At 35.3% G+C, this 24,424-nt stretch overlaps 1 protein-coding gene across 2 annotated transcripts in view; it reads right to left on the reverse strand.

The window, feature by feature from the left end:
* ahi1 (Abelson helper integration site 1) overlaps positions 1 to 24,424 on the reverse strand; it is a 100,017-nt gene that overhangs the window by 39,520 nt on the left and 36,073 nt on the right. For both annotated transcript variants that reach the window (XM_041250412.1, XM_041250413.1), the window contains 5 exons: positions 22,002 to 22,142; positions 17,854 to 18,056; positions 14,558 to 14,609; positions 11,252 to 11,331; positions 6,870 to 6,981 (listed from right to left, as the gene is read on the reverse strand). In XM_041250412.1, the coding sequence (XP_041106346.1) occupies positions 6,870 to 6,981; positions 11,252 to 11,331; positions 14,558 to 14,609; positions 17,854 to 18,056; positions 22,002 to 22,142 (588 nt within the window). The remainder of the gene's footprint in view (positions 1 to 6,869; positions 6,982 to 11,251; positions 11,332 to 14,557; positions 14,610 to 17,853; positions 18,057 to 22,001; positions 22,143 to 24,424) is intronic.

The raw sequence follows: 24,424 nt of genomic DNA on the forward strand, positions 1-24,424 counted from the left end.
TTAAAACATATTTGGGTGAAAGGAGATCAACATCATTGCCATTATAAATAAATGTACCAGCATAGACAAGCTGTACTGTCAAAACAAGCCGATATAGTAAAGACCTGCAGCACTCCTAGCTTTTCTTCTAATCATAGTTCCAAATATGTAATCATTCAAACTCTGCCAAAGTTTTTCTCGTGGGAAAGTACCCCTAAGGTTTCACAGCAAGGTTCTTTCAAGTAGGAATCCTGACTTTCTGGTTGTTCACATGTTCATTCCTTATGTAATAATATAAATTGTTCTGCATATTGCATGTTTTAACATGTTCATTCTTGAGAAACATACCTTATGTCCTCATGAAAACAATTAATGTGCACTTTGATGTACACGCAGGACTGGTGAGTGAGAGATATAACATCTGTCAATTGTTATCTGTTTTTTTTTTTTTTTTTTTTTTTTTTTTTTTTTTTTTTTTTTTTTTTTTTTTTTTTTTACAATGACAGCTAACAGCAGGCTGAGACAGGCATATATTAGGGATAACTATATTAGGGAAGCTGGGACTGTTAAAGTTTTCAAGTCAAGACTAAAAATGCACATTTACAAAATTACTTTTTTTCTCTTAGTGGGTTTTAATGTAACATTAAAATTGCTGCTTTTGTATTATTATTGAATATACTGTTATGTAAGTCTGTTATTTAAATGGTCTGACTTGGCAGTTGAATGAGTGACATGCTATACAAATGTATTGTGGAGTGTTCTTTTTTGTGCTATGCACTGTACAGTGCTTTGTGATACTTTGTATAAAAAGCACTATATAAATGCAATAAATAAAATGAATTACATATACAGTACCAGTCAAAAGTTTGAGTACACCTGCTTAAAACCAGGTTTTTCATGATTATCTATGCTTTTAACTGTATAAATGTGTCTATAAACACTTAATATTTCATTATATGATACATGTACTTATATAAGCTGATAATCATAAGTGAATTGCATTCAAAAATTTTATTTTTAAATGAAAATGTAAATCTTGTCAATTTCAATGATATGGTCACCCAAAGCAAGGGGATTTCAGTCTAAAGCCCAAGTCAGTTAAAAGTCTGAAATGTGTATAACACGGTGTTAGAACACTGGCCTAAGTATAAAAGTGTCTTTGTTAGATGTTCTCTGAGTTAACTAGCATGTTACCTAATTAACCTTTTGTCACCAATTATTGTTAACAGGTGAGGGTCCATGATTACTATAAATATAGGTAGCATAGGCAAAAGTTTGTTATTCCTGAACGTAAGGGAGCAGAAAATTGCAAAATACGCTCAGTTAAGCAAAGAAAAAAGATATTCTGTAATTACTTTAAGAAATGAAGGTCAATCTTTAAGACAAATCACAAGAATTTTGCAAGTGTCTGTAACTGCTGTGGCCAAGACCATCAAACGATTTGAAGAAACTAGCACTCATGAGGACCGAACAAGGTCAGCCACGCCAAGGGTGACCTCAGAATCAGAGAACAAGTTCATTCGAGTCACAAGTCTGCAAAACCGGCGATTAACTGCCCCTAAAACACAAGCTCAGCTAAATGCTACTAGAAGTACAGATGTTTCAACATCAACTGTTCAGAGGAGATTGCGTGATGCTGGCCTACCTAGAAGCATTGTTGCAAAGAAACCATTGGTAAGAGTGCAGTATAAGAGGAAGAGACTTGCCTGGGCCAAAAGTAACATTATTAGTAATATTTAAATGTGCATTACTCTTCTGGTAGATCTGTATAATGAACTACTCATAGGATGTCCACTTACCTGTTCATCAGACTACAACTATAGAAACTTAAGTACAGTACAGTATACCTTACATCAGTGGTTCCCAACCTTTCTATTACTGCTGACCAGCAAACCGACTTAAAGAACTTTCGCAGATCGGTGTTATGCCTAAAAGTCTCACTGCCAAATAGTGTAACCTGGCAGAATTTGGCATCTATAGATGCCAGTGTCACTTTGCCAAATAGTGTCACATTGTTATTTAAATGGAGACACTATCTGGCAGTGACACTATCAATAAAAATCAACCCTTCACAGATTACACGCCCACAATATACTGTGACACATGTAATGCATTATAATGTAACGTACTAACGCACATGCACATCATATTAGAATATATATATGTAATGATAGTGTGGTTATGGGCAATCTATTGGCTCTCGTTACACTACTAGTCTGTTTTAAGTTAAACCAAGTAAATAGTGTACTCCATAAACCTGCTTTTTTATGCGTGGAGAAAACTATTCCATTTGGTTGCATCTTTAATTTATAAGAAAGCTTATGAACTATATTAGCCTATACAAGTTGGAAGACGTCTGTAGCACAACATGTAACTCATTATGACAGGTTAGAATAAGTTCTGCTTTACTTATTTAAAACATGACCATGCAGTCCTAAAATATCAACATACATAGCTGAATTAAGTCAAACAGCAGATTAGCATTACAGTACTGTACACCATGGCTTAATATTACATGACAACTTTCTCTTAGCATTCTATCAAGGCTTGTCTGCTATAGTGAAGCCTGAACCGCGGACCGGCAGCAACTCCCTTGGGGCCCTGTCGTTGGGAACCATTGTCTTACATGATGAAATGGATCTTTGGACAGAATTTGAATTGTGGTTGGGGATAGACATGTGGTTCAATATAGAAATGGTCTTTAGACAGCTGGTTCTACTACATTGGTGGCGTTTAATTGAGGTTTTGTTAAATAATGCTTTCTTTTCTGAAAGGCTTAGTGGACCTACATTAAAAACTCAGGTTCAAATTGAAATAACTGGAACTTTGACGCATTAATATATTTAAGATTTCAGGTTATGTAACAACATGTTGCAAAATTAATCAGCATTCTGTAGCTAAGCACACTCCTGACAGGAAATAGGCCTACTGAATGAAAACCAGGCTGTGACTAGAGTTAACACTGGTTGCTACAGTATTCCAGTCAACAAACACAAGCCGAGATTAAAATATTAAAATCCTACTGCAAACTTAGAAATGCTACCTGATGAATAAGATGACTGCAGAGAAAATGTGTGTTTCTTTTAAAATGCAGTATACTTTTTTAAAGCACAGTATACCATTGCATTTTTGCATTTTATAAATCATACTTTCTTCACACCTACTTAAAAGGGGAATTCTTATATATATATATATATATATATATATATATATATATATATATATATATATATATATATATATATATATATATATATACACACACACACACACACACAGTGCCTTGCAAAAGTATTCAGACCCCTGACCAGTTCTCTCATATTACCGAATTACAAATGGTACTTTGAAATTTCGTTCTGTTTGATATTTTATTTTTAAACACTGAAACTCAGAATCAACTATTGTAAGGTCACATTGGTTTTATGTTGGAAAATATTTTAAAGAAAAATAAAAAACCTTTGCAAGGCACTGTATGTATGTATGTATGTATGTATGTGTATGTATGTATGTATGTATGTATGTATGTATGTATGTATATATATATATATATATATATATATATATATATATATATATATATATATATATATATATATATATATATATATAATATAATAATATATATATCAGTCTATTTAGTAATTTATAAACAAACACAAACTCTGTGTGTCAGTTCTGCACTGTGACTGTAAATAAGTTTAGCTAACCACAAACAAACAATCAAACAAAAAAAAAACTCCCTCTGGTTTTGTAATGACCACACTTAAGATTTCTTTTCAAAATAATTAGTCACATTTTTTCTCAAAAGGAAAAATGGAACACAACTTTATGAAATGAAGAACAAACAAAAGTAAAAGCAGAAAAATAGTTTTTTTTTTTTTTTTTTTTTTTTTTTTTTATTACACAATTTACATTCCTTACTATGCTTTAAAACTGGGACTATAGTCTACAGTCTACAAAATGATCTTTCCTATAATTAACTGAATTTGGAATGCAGAACAGTGTTCAACAATAAAATGTAAAAAGGAGGTGCATGCAATATCTTGCATTTGAATGTCAAACCAAAAATTGAATCAAAATAGTAATATGACATTCGTATTTACATATGAACTGCCTCCAATACTGTTTCTGATGGGAGACACTGCATATAAACACCTGGCCAAAAGTTGTAGTACCAAGGTCTAATGGACACATTTATACTCAACTTCCCCAAATAAGCGGTTAATGTGAATGTTATAGTCTGGTGGGTTTTGCTTTGTCCGAGTTCATGTCCTCTTGTAAAATGCACAATATATACAGTATATTTAAAGTTGATACTGTAGTCCTACTTTTTGAGAATGCCTTATATTATGCTGCTGTTTATCCTTCAGGTTCAGCTTAGCTGCACTGTGTGATATGGTAGCTTGGCAAACGTATTTTCCATTGTGGCTAAGATCTTTGTAAAGAGTTCTGGCATTTTAATCCTGGGCAAGATTAAACTACACAATTGTTAAGAGAGAGTGAAACAACAACATCTCCCAGTATACAACTCTGGTACTTACTTAATTTTAAAGAACGGTTATGGAAATAACCAAAATGCTGGTAATAAAATCTCTTAAAAAATGTACCATGAGATTCCTCCATTCATCTGACAGTTCAGACCCGAAGGCTATAGTACTGTATATCAGGTACATTACTCCCAAAAACACACAGTCCATGACACGCGTTGCAAATAAAAGAGAAATCAAGAAATTAAAAATCAATCTTTTTTCCAACAAAACATAGTTGTTTATATCAGGTACAGGAGCTATTTACTAATTGTGAGATTTGAGTAGTGTAATATCCAGTAGCTTACCTGTGCATCAATGAGCTAAACTTTTTGTGCTTGCCCACTTTATCATTAGGGACCATTTGCACATGATCGTTTGCGGTAGGTAAGACATTACATCACAGTAAGAACAATTACACCACCATGCATATACAGAGATGCTGTTTACATTTTAGGAGGAGAGATGCTTCACTGTTTTAATGCTAAAATTGAATATACAAGCCTAAAAAAACATGTATCCAATTAAAAGAGGAATATACACAAAACAAAAGGTAAGTTCCATTTTGTTAAATTTTCAACGGTATTACTAACTTTAAGCTGTCATAAAAGTTAATCACATTCAATAGCCTGCTGCAAATAACTAATGCCAATTCTGTCATTTCTATTCATAAGCAAAAAAACAACATGCAATTCAGAAAATAAGAACATAAGAAAATGTATAAACAAGGTCATTTGGCTCATCTGATTTTGTCAAGTTGGGTCTTAAAGGATCCAAGTGATTCTGCCTCAGTAAATGAAGATCTATAGCACACACACACACACTCACCGCTGGTACTGAAATAGATTTTGGTTTGTTACTGCCAAGGCAAAATCTGCTGTGATGTACAGTACATGAATGTAAAGAACAGCGAAACTCAAATTTGTTGCATGACAAGTTAGAAAACGGTAGGCCAAAACAATCACGATTCCTTGAAGTGTACTCACATTGTCAACTGTTTTCTTATTTCCATACATGTCCAGATTATTATAATCTCAACAGTTTGTGCTACCAAATTTCTAAGGCAGTTTACTCACATTATAAATAAATGTGTAAAGATTTAAGAGTGACATATGTACAGGTGTCTCCACTATGTCTTTGTTGCTGGAAAGATGTCTCCCCAGTGGTGGATAATAATAATAATGTCCTTGATTTAAAATGGACAGACTGGGAGTTTCCATTTACCTGCGATTCTGTCAGACTTGGTAATGTCCATAGCATGTTTCATCACAATCTGATTACCAGTTTTCTAGCTATTATGTAGAGTTTCTGCACTACATAAAATAATTTGTATTTGTCTCACATACTTCAAGAAAACTACAGAGATGTCTGCATGTTAATTAAAAAATGTAGGTATTATATGTAAAAAAAATAGTATGGTTTTCCGAAGCAGACCTATATGCACTAAACTGTTAAGTTCATGCAATTTTCTTAAACCTCTACCTCACAGCTGGTATACATAAATACATTTGCCACATTGCATCAGGTGATACTATGCTCTCGCTTCCTTCTGCTTTAAAAAATGTGACATGATATTCTATTAAGCACATTTACTATGTTTTTACTCCAGAACCCATTGGTATCCTATACAAACTTTAGAAACACTAGTAATAAAACTACCCAATTAACCATTATTAATGTAATTATAGTTTTAAAGAAATACCACTAAAACACAACAACATCTAAAGTAATCTGCCCATTAAAACTGTAGAAAAAAAAATATATATATTTTCATTTTTGCTATATTCCATTTTAACAAACTGACCACCATTAGTCGTATACATTCGTATACATTAAGTGGTGCTGAAGGGAACATCCACATACAGTAGAAGTTTACTCTGAGCTAATCAAAAGCTGAGCCAAATTCAAAGTACAAAATGACAAATATGCTTTAAAGCTTAAAAAGAAAATCTTCATACATTTTACCTACTCTACTAAGAAAATGTGTTTAACTGGCTAACGTTTCTTATATTTTCATATCCCCTTTCTCTATGTGGTATGTTATTTTATCTACAATGCAAATAAAGCACATTTCAAACTAGTCTATTGTAGAATATATCTATCAAACTATGGGACCTGTTTTGAACCAAGTGTTAAGAAAGGCACTTTTTTCAATCAAAATGACTCAACTTAGGGCACTATGGCAGCATTTAATAAAGATATATAAGTGTATATACATACACAAAATATAGGAACCTGGAAGTAAAAATCATTAATCTTACCAGTATGTGAATTTCAGTATGATTCGACGACACAATATTGTGACTTCAGCTGACAAGGCTAATGGCAGCATGAATCTGTAACCAAATGAGGAAAAGTACTTACCGTTGTGTGAGGACTGCTGTGGAATCAGCTGAGCACCCAGTGTGCTGGGGAGCCTTAGTTTGGAGTGTGGTGAAAGCAATGATGGAGCAGGAAGCGAGAGATTTGACCCGACCTGCAATAGGGAAGGCAAATAAGAAAGCGAAGTGTAATTTCCTGGGTTACGTACCAATATCAAGCCTGGGAAAAAAGCAACATCTGCATAAAGTTTAAAAAAAAAAAAGGATAAGTTCCCGAATACAAGAATAGAAATGCAATTGCAGGTTCCTTTTATAAAAATCAGTAGTAGATTTAAACCTTCTTAATCCATCATCTCTCTTGCTTTCAGGATTTATTTTTTTTAAATTGTATTTATTTATTTTAATTACTAGGTTTTTATTTAACTTTAATTGTATTCCCATCATCGCCTAAAACCACAAAATATTTGTTTAGCAACATAAGTCTATGTATGTATGTATGGTCAAAAAATCATGATAAAATCACGTGAATGCTAAACTACATGAAGAACCATGTTTGATGAATTAAAATGCAACGGAAAGGAATACTTTCTCAGTAGAATAAAAGTATACTTGGATAAAACTAGCAAGAAATAACATATTTGAAAGGAAAGAGTGTCCAAATGACTGTTTTGTTTTTTTTTTGTAGTATTATACGGTAAAAATAATTGTATTTCTCTCTGATAATTTGGTATAAGCCTTTGTGACTTACGTACCAAAGCAGACAGACAATTAATCTTAATATCATAAGTTACACTGCATGGGATCAATTCAACATACACTTCCACTTCACCTTCCCTTTTCCTGATAGTGGAAAACAATCCCATCTCAATCTCAATAAAGGGTTAAGAATCTGATGCAGCTGAATCATGTGCTTCAAAAAAAAAAAAAAAACTGCAGTTTTTAATATCCCCACCCTCAATACCAAGGACACAAAAGGCATGTTCAGTAATTTTCATATATGCACAGATAAGGTTGCTATGGTTTGTGTTACTAGGAGATTGTTTGCATATGTGTAATTCGCATGGACTAATTAAATTCCACAATGCAACAGATTGCAAAAAATAAAACAAGCTGAAAGACATGTAGTTCCATAGTTACTAGTTTTTACAAGTATTATAAATATGCTCTTGTGTATCCAGTAGTTAAAAGGCTAAGATCATAATGAAAAATCCCAGGATTATAGATTTGCGTTACCTTTTCAGTACTTGGGCTATTGCTGATTCGTTTGAGGAGATTGGTTTAAATTATTGTTCACACTCAGCATTACAAACATTTAGTTAACAAATGTAATCAATACAAGCTTTTGTATCACATTATCAATCTTGTCAGTAAGGTCTTTTCTACAGTAGAAATTACAAAAAATGTTAAGGTACGCCTTTTGTTTTGCAGTACTTAAATTACTACATTATACAATGCTGTCAGTAGAAACAGTCTAAATCTTGATGTGATAAAACTACCTCTAGTATCGATTTTGGACATTCCACAGTACAGTAGAAAACTACTACTGACCAGTTACCTTAAAATATTTTTAAATGTTAACAATACTGTACAATCCATTTGGGTTCTATCAGATCACTGTAGGACAGAAATCAAATGAAAGGATTGTTGACATTAATGAATAGTATGACCAACTATGCTATTGACTAATAGTGAGCTGCTTTATTTTACCATCATAATGGGGGTTACAAGGCAGCTAAAACAGTGAGGTGCAATGCAAATAAAGGAATTTTAATATCTACCTAAACTTCCTAAATGACCAAAATTCTTAGATATGACTAAATGACCAATGGTTAACTAATGCTAATAATTATTTACCACTTGTGTGACTTGGGCAGTGCAATATCCAATAGCTTTCCTGTGCATCAATGATCGCTATCAGCAACTGAGATGATATTTCAGGCTTAATGACGTAGAGATCTACAACTTATCAGAACTGTTGGCAAATTTATGCCAACTTATGGGCTTTTAAAAGTGGGAATAACTTTACATGACGTTGGGTTAAGACCAGGGATGGGCACGTGTAATTGTTTATTCTAATAATTGATTCAAAAATAGTAATTTTGTAAATGATTAACACATTACCATTGTATGAACAGACCCATTAATCACGCTTAGCCTGCTGCTGCAACCCAAATTATTCGTATTAATAAATATTCAATAAATCATCTATGGCTCAAAAATCACTCACGCTCCTGACAGATTAAAAAAACCAAAAAACAAAAACAGGTGTTCTTAAAAAAGTGCAGTGATACTAATACTGTAACTACTTGTAACCCAGGTGGTTGGAATGCACCATTGCACATATGAAACTACATTTAATTATTCAATTTAATCAAAATAAAAGACTACAAATTAGAGATTTTACAAAAAAAAAAAAAAGACATATCATACAATACAGTATTGTCGGCAGTCATGGTATCATTATTTATACTTAATATTAATAAGCAAGCCAATACCAAATGGAATTTTACCAATGTAGATACTAAAACAGTCAAATTCACACTCTGCAATAATGAGATACATGAACAGCACAGGGACAACAATAACCACCTACGACTCCATAGAATATTTAATAACGTTACTGGCAAGCGTGCAAGACCATCTTCTTCCTCATAGGGTTCATGCAGCATGCTGTAATATGATATTATAGCTTTGACAGGGCTTACATTTAAACCATGTTCTAAAGGGAACTGGGACCACCCTCTACTGGGCTAAGTAGATAATTCAGTCAATTTACTCCGAGTTAAATGAAGAAAAAGCTGAATAATTACAGTTCTGCTCCAACTTTAACACACAGATTTTTTTTTTTTTTTTTTTTTTTTAAAAAGCTAAATATTTTTTTTCTGGGTCTGAAGATTTCCTCATTCCCCATCAACCTGTTAACCATGACTCTGGCATCTGAAAAACTTAAATGTAAAAATGATTTAAAAAGCATGAAATATACAATTTCACCTAAAATAAAAGGACAGAGCTTCTTTAAAAATTAAGCTATTTCTAATCAGTGTTTGTCCTAGAGCAGAAGGCAAACACACCGTAATACAAGAAAGAAACTATACATTTTAAAAGGAAGATTACCTTGACTGTATTTTTGTTCCTATTGTACAAATACACTGAATGTAATGTTTTAAAATTCAGTCATCATTACATTGATCAAAATAGTCCATTATTGCTTTCATTTTTTATTCGATTTTTCCAAAAAAAAAAAAAAGTTATATAAATAAATTCATGACTTTCAAAATGTATAACATAACCAGCATTGTTATTGCACTTTACTCTAGGCATTCTAGCCCTCACATTTTACTAATACTTCCTGAAAATATATATCCTTGATTCATTCACTGTGATGAATAAAATGAAGCAATCTCGGTTTCAAAAATACAGGTTGTGGAAAGATATTGCACCAAGAGAGTCAATATGGGGCTTTGCACTTTCACAACACATGCACTCAAAAGAAAGAAAAAAAAAAACGACCACAGATCTTCCTGTTTTCTAAAGCTCCGGAGTTAGGCAACAATACAATAAAGCTCGAAAAAAGGGGAACAAACCAACTAATCCGTGCCAAGTGCTACTTTGCATTACTTTTCTTATCCCCTGCAAACCCTATGCAAATTATGTAAATATTCAGCAATTTCTTAGATACAGAATTTTCATACCAAAACATTTATTAAAGTCTAAAATAAAAAAAGAAGTGGATTTTAACTTGACTAAACAAGGTGGGATCAACAGTGCCCTCATTCATTCTCAAGCCATGTCTCCAGCATCCTATAGCACAGCAGTTATTTGCATAAATACATTTGCAAGTCAAATAAGCTCACCATTTTCCACTACTTATCAGATCATCATAGTTAATTTTCTGCCTTGGGCTATCTGGCATCAAGTTATTCTCCATTCAAATGACCCCTTTTAAAATGACATTGCAGTACTTATATTTATATATAAAAAAGCTGTATAGCAGTTTTCTTTTCTCGGTAAAATGTTTTTGTACATCTTTCCAAAGAAAGAATATTAACCCATGCATACAAACTGGACGCTCTCTTACGTTCGTCACACACATTTTCAGATATTCATGTACCTCATGTAGTTTTGTGTCAAGACAACTTATTCAATGAATTCTGTGTACAACATTGACCCGATTTTTTCACTTCAAGCAAAAAGGACCATGCAACATACATACAACATTTTGCATGGGTTCCATCAAATACATTCCTGGCTGATATATTGCAATTTGAAAGAAATATAAGATCTAAGATGTTTCAGTACTGGTTGTTTGTTATACATGATGGCCAGATCTGTTATTTCTCACTAGTTACATTAACATATTATAAAAGCAATTCAGATTTTCTGTGTGAAATAGAAATTGATGGTTTAACCGTTCACAATACTTACAGTGCGCAGGTAATTATTGCTCCCTGGACTTATGACACTGGCCTCCCGAGTCAAATTCTTTGTAATAGAAGGAACTATTCCTATGTAAATAAAGAGGAACATACTATATTAAAGAAGATGTTAGTTTTGAGGAGTCACACAGCAGATTGCCACATCTTAGTATTTTTTGCTTATGAGTGTATACTTTATTGTGTTTTACAAACTTATGAGATTTTATTTATGCTGTAACAATTTCATATTGTGCACTATAGCCTGTTTGTTACGTTCAGCAGATTGGCAACAGGAGATGGGAGAACAGGAGCTGGCATTTCAGTCTGAGGACGTGGAATCAGACAGCACATACCCTGCACTTAAGCTTTCCCTGTCGGCAGAGCTTCTACCACTGATCAAGAGGGTCACTGCAGTCTTGTATGTGCCATTATAATAGCTAGGCAATTATAATAGTATTCTGGTAGCCTACCAGTCCTATTTGCTTAGGTCCCTCTGTGACAGTCACAGGCCCTCACCACAACAGCGGGATGAGCTGCATCTGGTTAATATGAACCTGCTCTGTGTGTCAAAGCTCAACAGGCTGTAGGCAGGATTCGGGCTGTGCTGATAGCTACACGGAGGCAGCTCTGGTTTTCCCAAGCACATGTGCCTGACTGGGACAAAGCCCCACTGTTGGATGCCCCTATTACACCAGGGCATACATCGGTCCCATGGTGGATGAGATGCTGCAGTGCTCTCACCGCTCGCAGGAATCGACAAAGGAGCTGGTTCACTTGCTTCCCAAGCAACCACCTCCAGTGTGCAAACCAACGGTAAACTGGCACCCCAAGGCCCCAGCAGCCTCAGAGACCAGCGCAGCCGACTGCTCCTGCGGCCAGAGGTGGTGTTCAGAATCTTTCCATGGCTACTCGCCGCGGAGACTTTAATAGGTTCTGCTGCCCGGCACAGAGACAAAAGCCTCAGGCCAAGCCACAACCCAAGCAGCAGCCCTATGAGTTTGCTGCCACAGACCCAGGGCCTCTTCTCAGGGAGCCATCTGGAGTATTGGAGTAAGTGCACCATGGACATCTGGGTGCAGGCTACCATTCAAACTGGCTACTCACTGCAGTTCAAGTACGGTCCCTTTCGGGGCGTGACTCCAACATCATTCACAGACTCACAAAATGCAGCAGTGGTGTCTCAGGAGGTAGCAGCTCTGCTACAAAAAAGGGCTATTCACATGATAGACCCTCTCCAGTTGGAGGAAAGGTTCTACTCCAGATACTTCCTAGCACCAAAGCAGGATGGTGACCTCAGACCAATCCTTGACCTCAGATATGTCAACCTGTATCTGAGCAAAAAGAGGTTAAAAAATGAACCAAAAAAGGCGACTCGTTTACCACGGTGGATAACACAGACGACACCTATTTCAACATCCCCATAAAATCAGCGCAAAGTTATTACCTGCGGTTCGTCTTTCAGGAAACAGCGTACAAGTTCCGTGTTTTGCCATTTGGCCTCTCTTTGGCTCCCTGTGCCTTCTCAAAGTGCATGGAAGCTATCCTGGCCCCATTGAGATTATCACCACTGACGCATCCAGCCTGGGCTAAAGTGCTGTGTGGAATGGCAGGGGTGAGCAAGGTATGTGGAACTCCCTTGGCAAGGCTTCCACATAAATGTTTTGGAGCTGCAGCAGTTTAACTGGCCTTGCAGCATATTTTACAGGAGGTTCGAGGAAGACATGTGCTTGTCCGTACAGACAACACAACAGTGGTGTCTTACATCAACCACCAGGATGGCCTCAGGTCACCCAGTCTCCATTGCGTGGCCTACAAGCTTTTGCTCTGGGCATACGATAACCTCCTCTAGGGCAGTACATCTGCAGTACGCCCCCGCAACAATTTTTGCAGGACCCGTTTGATGAGGGGAAATCCTCCTCTATATTAAAAGGGTTATCTGGCAGCTATTTCAGCTTGCCATGTCAAAATTGGCTTTGTCTCCCCAGGAGCTCACTTCCTGGCGGTGCAATTTTTGAAAGGAGCTTGGCAGCTTCGGCCACGTGTGAGAAGGATATTGTTCCTCGCTGGAGATTTAACGTGGCGCTTGAAGGACTCATGAAGCCTTCATTTGAGCTGAAAATGTTTTCGCTCAAAACGGCTTTCTTGCTTGCAATCACCTCCGCATAGCGAGTGAGATGCAGCCTGCTTAAATTTTTGCAGAAGCCAGGACAAAGGTTACACTCCGTACCAATCCTGCTTTTTTGCCGAAGACTATATATCGGCATTTCATGTCAACCAGTCTGTGGGACTGGAGGCTTTCCATCCACCTCCTTTCCAGTCTGACAGAGAGCGGCAGCTCCATACGCTCTACCCAGTGCGGGTTCAGGCATACTACGTTGACAGGACAAAAAATTGGAAGCAGTCCAAGCATTTTTTTTGTCTGCTATAGGGCAAAGTCCCATGGTCAAGCCCTGTTTAAACAGAGTCTGTCCAAATGGTGAGCAGATAGTCAGGACTGCCTATGAGCGAGCCAACTTGCCCTCTCCAGAGAAGCTCACTGCACATTACACCAGGAGCATGGCAACTTTGTGGGCTTTATCCAGGGTGCACCTGTCAATGTAATATGCAATGTAGCAGCGTGGGCTACTCCCCATACCTTCACTAGCTTCTACAAACTAAATGTCGTGGATCCTCAAAATCCTGGCTTTGGAACAAGTGTTAAGGGCACCTACCAAGTCGACCCTTACAACACAGCCAAAGGAGGTATTTCTCCCTCAGTGTTTTGGCTCTAGCTGCTTGTTACTGGGGTTCCTAATGGGAACGGACAAGACAGCCTCTCGGCCTAGCCTTGTAGAATTCCATTCGTTCTGTAATGTTGCCCTTACGACGGCTTGGGTATACTCACCCACTAGGTAATGGTTACATTTTGTACTTGAAAGGGAATGATATGTTATTATCATAACCCTGGTTCCCTAACATAAGGTCGCTGCATCCATGATTGCAGCAGGCTTGTAAGAAAAATGACGCTGCGATCTGTGCGTGCAGTCCTTTTATACCCTCGTCGTCACAGGCTCGGCAGAACAGCTTTGGCATATAATATTCAGGTTTCGGGGTCTTTAGGAGGTAAACACCCATTAGGTAATGGTTACATTTCCAATTTCAGGGAACCAGGGTTATGATTTGAACAATTAATCACAGATTGATTCTAAGGTTAGATAGATTCTAAGGTTACAAGACATCCAATTTTTTTTTTTTTTTGTAAATAAATATTTTCTAAAACAAATAATGGAAAACAGTGCATGATAATTTCTTAATGGTAAAATGCTTTTAGAAATACCTGGTTGCTCATAAAGGTACTCCATCGTTGATTGGTTTTTATGCATTGGTACCTAAAACAAAAACAAATAATCAGAATGTTGTAAATTCTTCTCTAACTATTTCAGCACAACTGGTAAGTGATTTCTCTAAAATCAAAGACTACCCTGGGACAGCTGACAAACATGTTCAATGTAAAAACATTTATTAAATCAATAAAACTAACAGTAACTAGGCATAAATATACATATTAATATATTAGATTAGTTCGTGGGCAAGTGATTTTGAGTGGCGTTATCTTTCCATAGCGGAGTCATTTTCTGTTTATCTTACAAGTTTAATTTCGACCTCTCCTGACTGTGATACTGAGGCAGCTTTGTTTACAATACCTAAACATGGATTATTTCCAGCATTTGTTTACAGAATTTGGAATGACTATACCAACATAGTAATACATTAGAAAAGTAGGATGGTACCTTTTGATTATCTTTGACAGCACAAACTTGTGTTAAATGTGTAGCACCCTTTAAAGGGATAATATTAATTATATTGTTTATATTTACATCCTGAGCGCTGCCATAACTTGAGTATGTTGTTTGAAACTCGTTCTGCTACACGAGTATGCGAGTGTCACAAAAAGGAAAGCATAGAGTCCATATTGTATTACACAGTAAAACCTGCTAATCATGTTGCTCTACAAACCATCATTCTGTACAATTCGACCAAATCCCTATTGAAATTAATCTAGCATGATTTGTAAGTCTTGTCGGCCTAAAATCAATATAAAGTATGTTCCACAGGTACAATAAAATCATTGTTTACATAATAGAGAAGTAACATTTAAATGAATACAATACTAGAGTTACAGGACAGTACTTCTACTTTATGTATAGCAGATTGTCATTTATACCTTAATTTTACTTTGGGTATAGTATTAGATTTTACACTACATCTGTAAACCAGCATACAGTATAATCCGGCACTATTTTTTGTTACCAATTGATCTGATTTACTGTACAAATTTAAGTCTTGGACACACATGAGGAGACCGGTAACTGGTGGCTCATAGTGGCACTGTGCCGAACAGCTCCTCTGGTAGACACGCATGAACGGCATACCTTTAAATATTATGTCTGCAAGTATAAGGTGTACCACAGCGGAAAAATTTAGCAGCAGCAAAGCAATATGCAGGGCTAAAAGGCATCCGGTACTGTGCGGTAGGTTACAGCTCTGCTCATTTGTGTTCATGCCTTTAATCAAGGCAAGCAAAGTGGATTGTTAGCAAAGTGTTATAAACAGGAACCTTTTATATGTGTAAAACGTAACCTTATTGTGTAGGACTGGGGCTTAGAAATCTCACTTATTTCCTATTATCAAACTCTCCCTAAACCCCATTCACCACTCCATGGCCTCTGCTAACATAACTCTTACTAGATTAATGTGCATTTAAAATCAGAATGACTCATCCATGGGTGTAGATATATTTTCACTGCAATTAAGTGGTGATAAGGAGCAAGAAAAACAAGATTTACTGTATACAAATACATTATGGCCAGTAAAAAAATATATTTGAATCATACAACCTTTTAGGTTTTCTTTAATATATCTTCTTTAATATACTGCACCAACTTGTATATCCATTTAAACTTGCTTTCGTTCATATTGTCCAGTACATGTGGTAAGTGACAAAAGGCTAATCTACACACTCCAGCAATTTCTGTATTAAAGTGTTACTATCAACTCCTGTTGTTACCCTGGTAGCCTTGCAAAGCATTCTTTCTATTGTACATTTGTTTAATGAAAATGTTTATTAAATACGTATGCCAATGGCTTCACTTGGCAGGCTTCGCTTGATTACAACCACACTGTAGATGCAGCTGTGTAAACACTGTACAAATCAAGAACACCTGTTTTATTTTATTATTATGATTATTATTATTATTAAGTGCTTCACAAAAACAATTTCTAAATAAACAATGGGGCATTGTCTGTTAGATAATAAATGCTAATTGTAAATAATTAGCTGAAGCACTAATTACAGAAGTACTTCCAGCTGACATCACAAAAAAGTATTGGATGGTGAAATAGATATTCTTTTTTTTTTCCTATCAATTTCAGACCCGGGAACACATTCTTGTTATTTGTTATTTTTAGTGCTATTTTATTAAAAACAAAAAAAAAAAAGGTGTGAAGTGTGTCCCCTGTCATTTTTAAGTCAATGCTATTTGATCATAGCGCAACTATTTTTTAGTAAATTGTTGGTTCCTTTGATGAAACAACTTAAATACATGACTAAATGTCAATAGCTTTGTATCTTGTATTTCAAGAAATATTTTAGACCACCACCACTCTTTAGAAACAGCTTGATTAATAATATCAATGCATATATTTGAAGAGAGGACAAATACTTATTCAGGCATACCTAATAAAGCAAGAGGTCTGAGTGGGGTATTTTAAGCAGACATGCCCCAATCTCCATAAAACAGGTTAGAAGTGAGTCACATGGTTCTCAGAGACAGATCTGCAGTTCGCAGTCTTCTTTAAGGTTATGTCTGATTCCTTCACTGCCGAAAGTAAGCGCCCAGTTGTGTACAGTCATGCTCTGGATACTTCCATCATCTCTCAATGTGTGTTCACATCTCAACTTGACCATGAAAACAGTACTCAAATATCTTTTCTGATGCAGAATGACAGCAGTGTACACATATCTGACTGTATTTGAAGCAGGGAAAGAACCTGAAGTTAATGGTTCACACGTAAACAAAAGGAAAGCTCCTTTGTGTTGAACGTTAATTTATTTTGTTAAACATATCCTTGCAAAGCTGAATACAAGTTCTTAAAACAGCCTAACCAAATCAAGGCCAAAACTAGATTATGGCCAAAGATAAAAGAACTTGTAACAAGGAATGTTAAGGTTTGTAATGTTTTATGATATTTTAATTAACACTTCTTAAAACAGTTTTGCATTTCCCTCAATTGATTGTCCAAGCCTTCTGAGAGATTTACTATGCAGAACCTGGACTGTCTGGATGGATGGCAACACTTCTCTTTTCACTTCTTTGAAACAGGCAGGGGAACTCCCATTTGTTTGGATACTTTGAGCTGACTTTGGTTCCTATTACACAGCCTGTGGTAATTTATATATACAGTGTGCTTCAGTATCTTTAATTTTTTTTTTATAAACACCGGTACAAAAATCTAAAATTCTTAGTAACCATTGTATATAACAAATGCTCAAAACTATAAAAACAGCAGATTAATGTATAGATGTCCCTTTGAAGATGTGTTATAAAACATCTGTAAAATGATGATACATACCAAAACAGAATCTAATTTCTGTTTTACTCGCTGCAGATTCAAGGAAATCCTTGCAGCACTTGCAAAACGATCCATAGAAGACATTGTTGAATCCTGCAATATGGGAGCATCTGAAGTGCTGCTTAGGATCCTGGGCCCTTTTGGAATTGTTGTAACCCGAGACCCAGTTAGTTCTTTCATAGATTCAGCTTCCATCAGTGCAACTGAAACAAGATAGTAAATACAGTAGATCGTAGAATGTAGATGTATAGTCTGCATCTTTGAAATGGCATGAGGCTTAAGCAAAGTGTATTTCACTGCACAATATTGGTACTGGAATTTAACTACGAAAATCAAAGAATACAGCAGTTTACCAACTACGAAGTCTTACATTGCACGGCAAGAGAAAAAACCTTTCCTGCAGTGCATTTTACTATATATTAAAAATATATTTTAAAAGAAAGAGAACCTTCAAATCAAGCATCCCTTAACAAAACATCAGTTGCTGTAAGACAGAAACAGGGAACATGAAAACTGCTTGTATTTCATTGCATGATTCTGTTGTTTTTTACTATACAGTTTTTACTTTCCACATCTCAACACCCAGAAGGGAGAGTTCAAGATTTGCATTCGGAAATACTAATGTGTCATTTCTGTTGAGAATCATCTTAACTAAACTAATAATATTAACTCTGGTTATAAATAACTTATTTATATTATAAATCTCAATAATGCAAAATGCTTTAACCCCTTAACTCCCCATAGCACATATGATGTAATTTCAAAACTTGAAGTGGAAACTACCTAGTTCAGTCTCATACGATCCAGCATGAGAGAATTCAGCACTAAACCCCAGCTCCATTATGTTTTAAAGTCCCTTTATACAAAAATGACAAAACAGTCCCACACGAGTGGTCTTTACAAAAAAAAAAAAGAAATGTCATATTGAAAATTCTTCAGGTTTTCTTCAGTTATGCTTTTACCAAGAGGGCAATGGTGTAACTCTTAAAGGTTGTACAATAAAATGACAAGCCTTAAAGTTCAAAGTTGCCCAGTATTGGCCTTGCCAGTATTCACTGATGGTTTAATTCCACCAATTACCGTTGTTTAACAAAGTATACATATTATTGAGGATAATGAAGAGGGGTGCATCTAAGTGTGTTATCTATGATTTGTTTTACAAATCTGCTGTGTTTCCCATGAACATGTAATAAACACTGGAGCACACAGTGCCCATATATATGTTACCAGAGCACAGCAGAGATGAAAGCAGGAAGACACACCACTAAAACTTTAAATTTTATTGAAACATATAGGCTTCCTGAAAAGAATAATATATTTCTAAAGTATAGAAATGTATACAGTGGTAAGTTAGCTGTAAATAAAAAAAAAAAAAAAAAAAAAAAACGTTTCCTAGGTGATCAAACAAATTTCTTTAGATCAGTCAACCCTTTTTTATGCAGTGGATTGTGGGATATTATAAGACTAGTCACAGTTATTTATTTTTTGTGTGGTGTTTAATTACAAACTTGCTAGGACTTTCTCCCAAAATAAATCTTAGAAACAAGTCTTTAACAGCTATGTTATATGAAAAGGGATGCTCTTTTAACCCATACGCTTATTCTAATTATGAATTTCAACAATTTGTGTTTTTAATTTTGCAACATAGTACCAGAGAAATGTATTAGCCCTTCCCAAATATATTGATGTTATTTTAAGCAAATGCCATAAAATGGGCAGTATACATTTTAATTTAACCAGATTTGTATTTTTCATGTAATACTAAACCCAAAGAGAGATGAGTCGTGACAAATGAAAGGCGGCGTCGCATTGAAATTAAATCTAGCCTTACTATTAATTTCAAATATGATATAAAAATCTAAAAAGTGCTCCATAGTGTGCTGCAGACTTTGGACTTGAGCTGATCAGAGTAGCTTAAACAGTGTGTTATCCATAAGTGTGTGGCTATATATGAAAACCACAGTACTATTTTGATTCTTTGCCCACTCATAGAGACCTCTTATTGAGAGAGGACACAAGGCAGAAGTCCTGGTATGTAAGTAAAGCACATTAAAAAGATGATTTTGAAGTTTCATCAAGCGCTAAAGATGGTGCGCCTACACATTTTTTTCAACACACTTTCTACTGCTTCGAGAAACAATTCTCTCCACCCAGGGCCAGCTATCACAAATGAGATACGACATGTTTAAACATGGTTTGTCTTCTTTGTCGTTAACATTGGTTCTACCAGATTTGCAGTTTTGCTGCCACAAGATGGAGCAAATGCTTCCAAAGACTTGCTAAGGACTGTAACCAGCAGAAGCTGCCACTGCCACATATACCACTGTCATTTTAAACAGGACAGTAAAATTAAGTTTGCTCCACATTCATTCTAGGGCAGCACACCAGGTAAAAGAAGTTATTGAACAATTAAACCCGTTTTCAAGAATTTTTGTGCATACAGAAAAGAGTTTCAATTGATCAAGATCCACCAAGCCCAGGTCTACCTTCCTTTGCCATTAATATAATTTGAGCTTCTGGCTTATTTTAAAAAACAAACTTTTGTTTTTCTCCTTCAGAAACACACCTTTACCTTCTGCAATAAAGTTTTTTAGTCAAATTCTGACTTCTTGACTGAATTAGATTGTTGTAGTGACTGTTAAACACAGGCATGTTTTTTGTTTAAAAAAAATAACCCATTGAAAAACTGATGAATAGAAAGGGTCTAACAGAAAGATTGAGATGAGCCTAGTGAAGAGAGGAATTGGCAGATGAATAACCAACTCAGTTTTAGAAATGTATCCATCCTCACCTAAAACATTCAACAGGAACTGTAATATGCACAATACATGAATATGTAGAATTAAAACCCCAACTATTCAAGGTAAAACCTAGCTTCAAGGTGCAGTTGATTTAACGAATAAAACAACTTAACACCATAAAGGATTTATATAAAGTTTTGACACGCACACCTAACCAATTTCCTATAACAGTGATTTTTTAAAATAAATGCTATTTTTTGTTTCACATCATTCCCATATGCTATGTAGGACTACACACTTGACAGTGATGAGTCACTTTATATTTTATTTTGTATTACTGATTGAATTCAAGATGTATTAAATGCTAAATCAACTATTTTAGCATATTGTGAAAACTACATGTACATGAGAACCAGAAAGCAAAGGTCCTAATTGTGGTATTACTCATGACTAAATATAGAAGTACTGTATGATTAACCCTTTCAAAGCTAGACGCAACTTAACTGTCTACTGAAAGCTACAGCTTAGTTTTTAAACAAGATTAATAAGCTGGACACACTGATGCATAATGCAAATATTGTGGTCTTTGTGCAATGGTAATAAGTGGGTTAAACATACAAGCAACTTTGTTTTATTTCATACCCAATATAAGGGGAATGCCAATACATTCTTACATTGCCGATATGCACAACATCTTCAGTTACTCCCAGGTGCTACATTTAGTAAAATACAGGCGGTGACTGCTAAAGGTTCCGTGATGATGACACTCAAAATATAGGTAATGAACTAAACCATTAAAACCAACATTTGTAATATTTAAAAAAAAAAAAAAGGTGAGATATTTAGGTATTTAAAGAATAACTGTTCAAAGCATTTCCTCCAGTCTTTAATTAAAAAAAAAAATTGAAAAGAAGAAAAACGCATAAATAAGAAACAAACACCTTGAGACTCCTTAAGAGAACTAGGATTATATCACTTAGCTATCTGGCTCTAGTTTTGTAAAATTAAGACATTTTACCACTTTCAAAAAATAGGAGTAAATGTTTTGATAATGTGTCCCTACCTGACTTAACAGACAATCTGATATTAATGAAACTGTTCAAGATGCTTAAAAGTTTGTTTAAAGGGAGTTTTTGATTTGTGTTAGTTTAAACCTTTTATTTTTGACCCTTGTGCCTTTGTTCGTTAATTACAGTGTGCACTGTACTTAAATCTGCAGTATCCTGACTGGGTTTGCTTTCCTACAGCTGCCAGCCTTGACAGAAACGTTACCCTGCTACATACCACAAAAAACTTAAATCTTTGAACAGGGCTTTAGTGGTTAAAAAAATAATAATAAAAAAACCCTCTTGACCTTATCATTGTATCCATGTATTTATATATAATTTATATCCAGACATTACTTACTTTTATGATCATACAAGTACACATGGACAGGCTGGTTTGGTCCAAAGGCACAAAATGCTACCATGTGTTCATGAGGATGAAAGGCTACGTCACGAAGAGGGGATGGATAACCGAGCTCAGAATACACAGCAACTTGGTCCCCTGCATTAAACCAAAAATATACATTTTAACTGACAATTGTATTGGTTACTACTTCATGTTGCCGCAAAATAAACCAACAATATACATTTTATTGCTATACAAAAATGAATTCATTAATTTACTAAAAATTAACATTTCAGAATGTGTAAAAAAAAAAAATATATATATATATATATATATATATATATATATATATATATATATATATATATATATATATATAAATAATAGTGAATGCTCAAATATAGTTGGATCCTTCACAACTGTGGTTACATGTGTTTATACAGATCATTATATGGTCGGATAGTGACAAGACACCTTCTGAAAAAAAAAACAAAGAAATTTATAACGTTTAAAGTACATTTTGATTTGTAGTACACCTTAATTATTTTCACCCCTTACCGTTATAGTAATGGCAATACGGTTACTAGACGTTAGGTAGAAAGTGAATTAGGTCCCACAATGGTTTCTGATCCGACTACAAATATCGTGTAACACATATTATATATATATATATATATATATATATATATATATATATATATATATATATATATATACATATACACATACACACACACACACACACACACACACACACACACACACACACACAGAGTACCAGTCAAAAGTTTGAGTACACCTGCTTGAAACCAGGTTTTTCATGATTATATATGCTTAACTGTATAAACTTGTCTATAAACACTTATTTCATTATATTATATGTGTACTTACATAAGCTGATAATCATAAGCGAAATGCATTCAAATGCATTAATTTTTAAATGAAAATGTAAATCTTGTCAATTTCAATGAAATGGTCACCCAAAGCAAGAGGATTTCAGTCTGAAGCCCAAGTCAGTTAAAAGTCTGAAATGTGTATAACACGCTGTTAGAACACTGGCCTAAGTATAAAAGTGTCTTTGTTAGATGTCCTCCGATGTAAATTAGCATGTTACCTAATTAACCTTTTTGTCACCAATTATTGTTAACAGGTGAGGGTCCATGATTACTATAAATATAGGTAGCATAGGCACATGTTTGTCATTCCTGAATGTAAGGGAGCAGAAAATGGCAAAACACGCTCCATTAAGCAAAGAAAAAAAGACTAATTACTTTAAGAAATGAAGGTCAATCTTTAAGACAAATTGTAAGAACTTTTCAAGTGTCTGTAACTGCTGTGGCCAAGACCATCAAACAATCTGAAGAAACTGGCACTCATGAGGACCGAACAAGGTCAGGCAGGCCAAGGGTGACCTCAGAATCAGAGAACAAGTTAATCTGAGTTAAATTAAGTTGAGTTAAGTCCGCGAAACCGGCGATTAACTGCTCCTGAAATACAAACTCGGCTAAATGCTGCTAGAAGTACAGATGTTTCAACATCAACTGTTCAGAGGAGATTGCGTGAAGCTGGCCTAACTGGAAGAATTGCTGCAAAGAACCATTGTTAAGAGTGCAGAATAAGAGGAAGAGACTTGCCTGGGCCAAAAAACACAGAAACTGGATGTTTGAGGAGTGGAAGTCGGTCTTCTGGACAGATGAGTCAAAATGTGAAATATCTGGGTACAACTGCCGAGTATTTGTAAAACGCAGAGAAGGTGAGCTCATGAGTTCTGCATGTGTGGTTCCCACTGTCAAGCATTGAGGAGGCAGTGTCATGGTCTGGGGTTGCTTTGCTGGTGACAGAGTTGGTGATCTTTACCAAGTCCATGGCAAGCTCAACCAGCATGGCTATCACAGCATACTTCAGACACATTCCATTCCATCAGGATTACAGCTAGTTGGGCAGTCTATCGTTCTTCAGCAAGATAATGACCCGAAACACACCTCAAAGTTGTGCAAGAACTATCTGGCGAAGAAGGAAAGTGAAGGACAACTCAATCTAATGACCTGGCCTGCCCAGTCTCCAGACCTCAATCCCATATAACTTGTATGTGACAAACTGGACAGAAGAGTCAAAGCAAAGCTACCCACAAGTGCCCTACATCTCTGGGAATTACGGCAGAAGAGCTGGGAAGACATGTCGGGTGATTTACTGCTGAAACTTGTTAACCGAATGCCTCGTGTTTGTGAGGCTGTTATTAAGGCAAAGGGTGGCTATTTTGAGGAATCCAAGATTTAGAGGCAATTTTCAATTTTCTTGAACATTGCTTTGATACTCCTTATGTTTTTTTTTTGTATATTATTTCATTTTCAAGTATTTAAAGAAACGTATACAACGTAAAACATTGTAAATTATGAAAAAAAAAACTAGTTTCTAGCAAATGTACTCAAACTTTTGAC

This window comes from Polyodon spathula, chromosome 5 (assembly GCF_017654505.1).
Source record: "Polyodon spathula isolate WHYD16114869_AA chromosome 5, ASM1765450v1, whole genome shotgun sequence".
NCBI classification, from domain to species: domain Eukaryota; kingdom Metazoa; phylum Chordata; class Actinopteri; order Acipenseriformes; family Polyodontidae; genus Polyodon; species Polyodon spathula.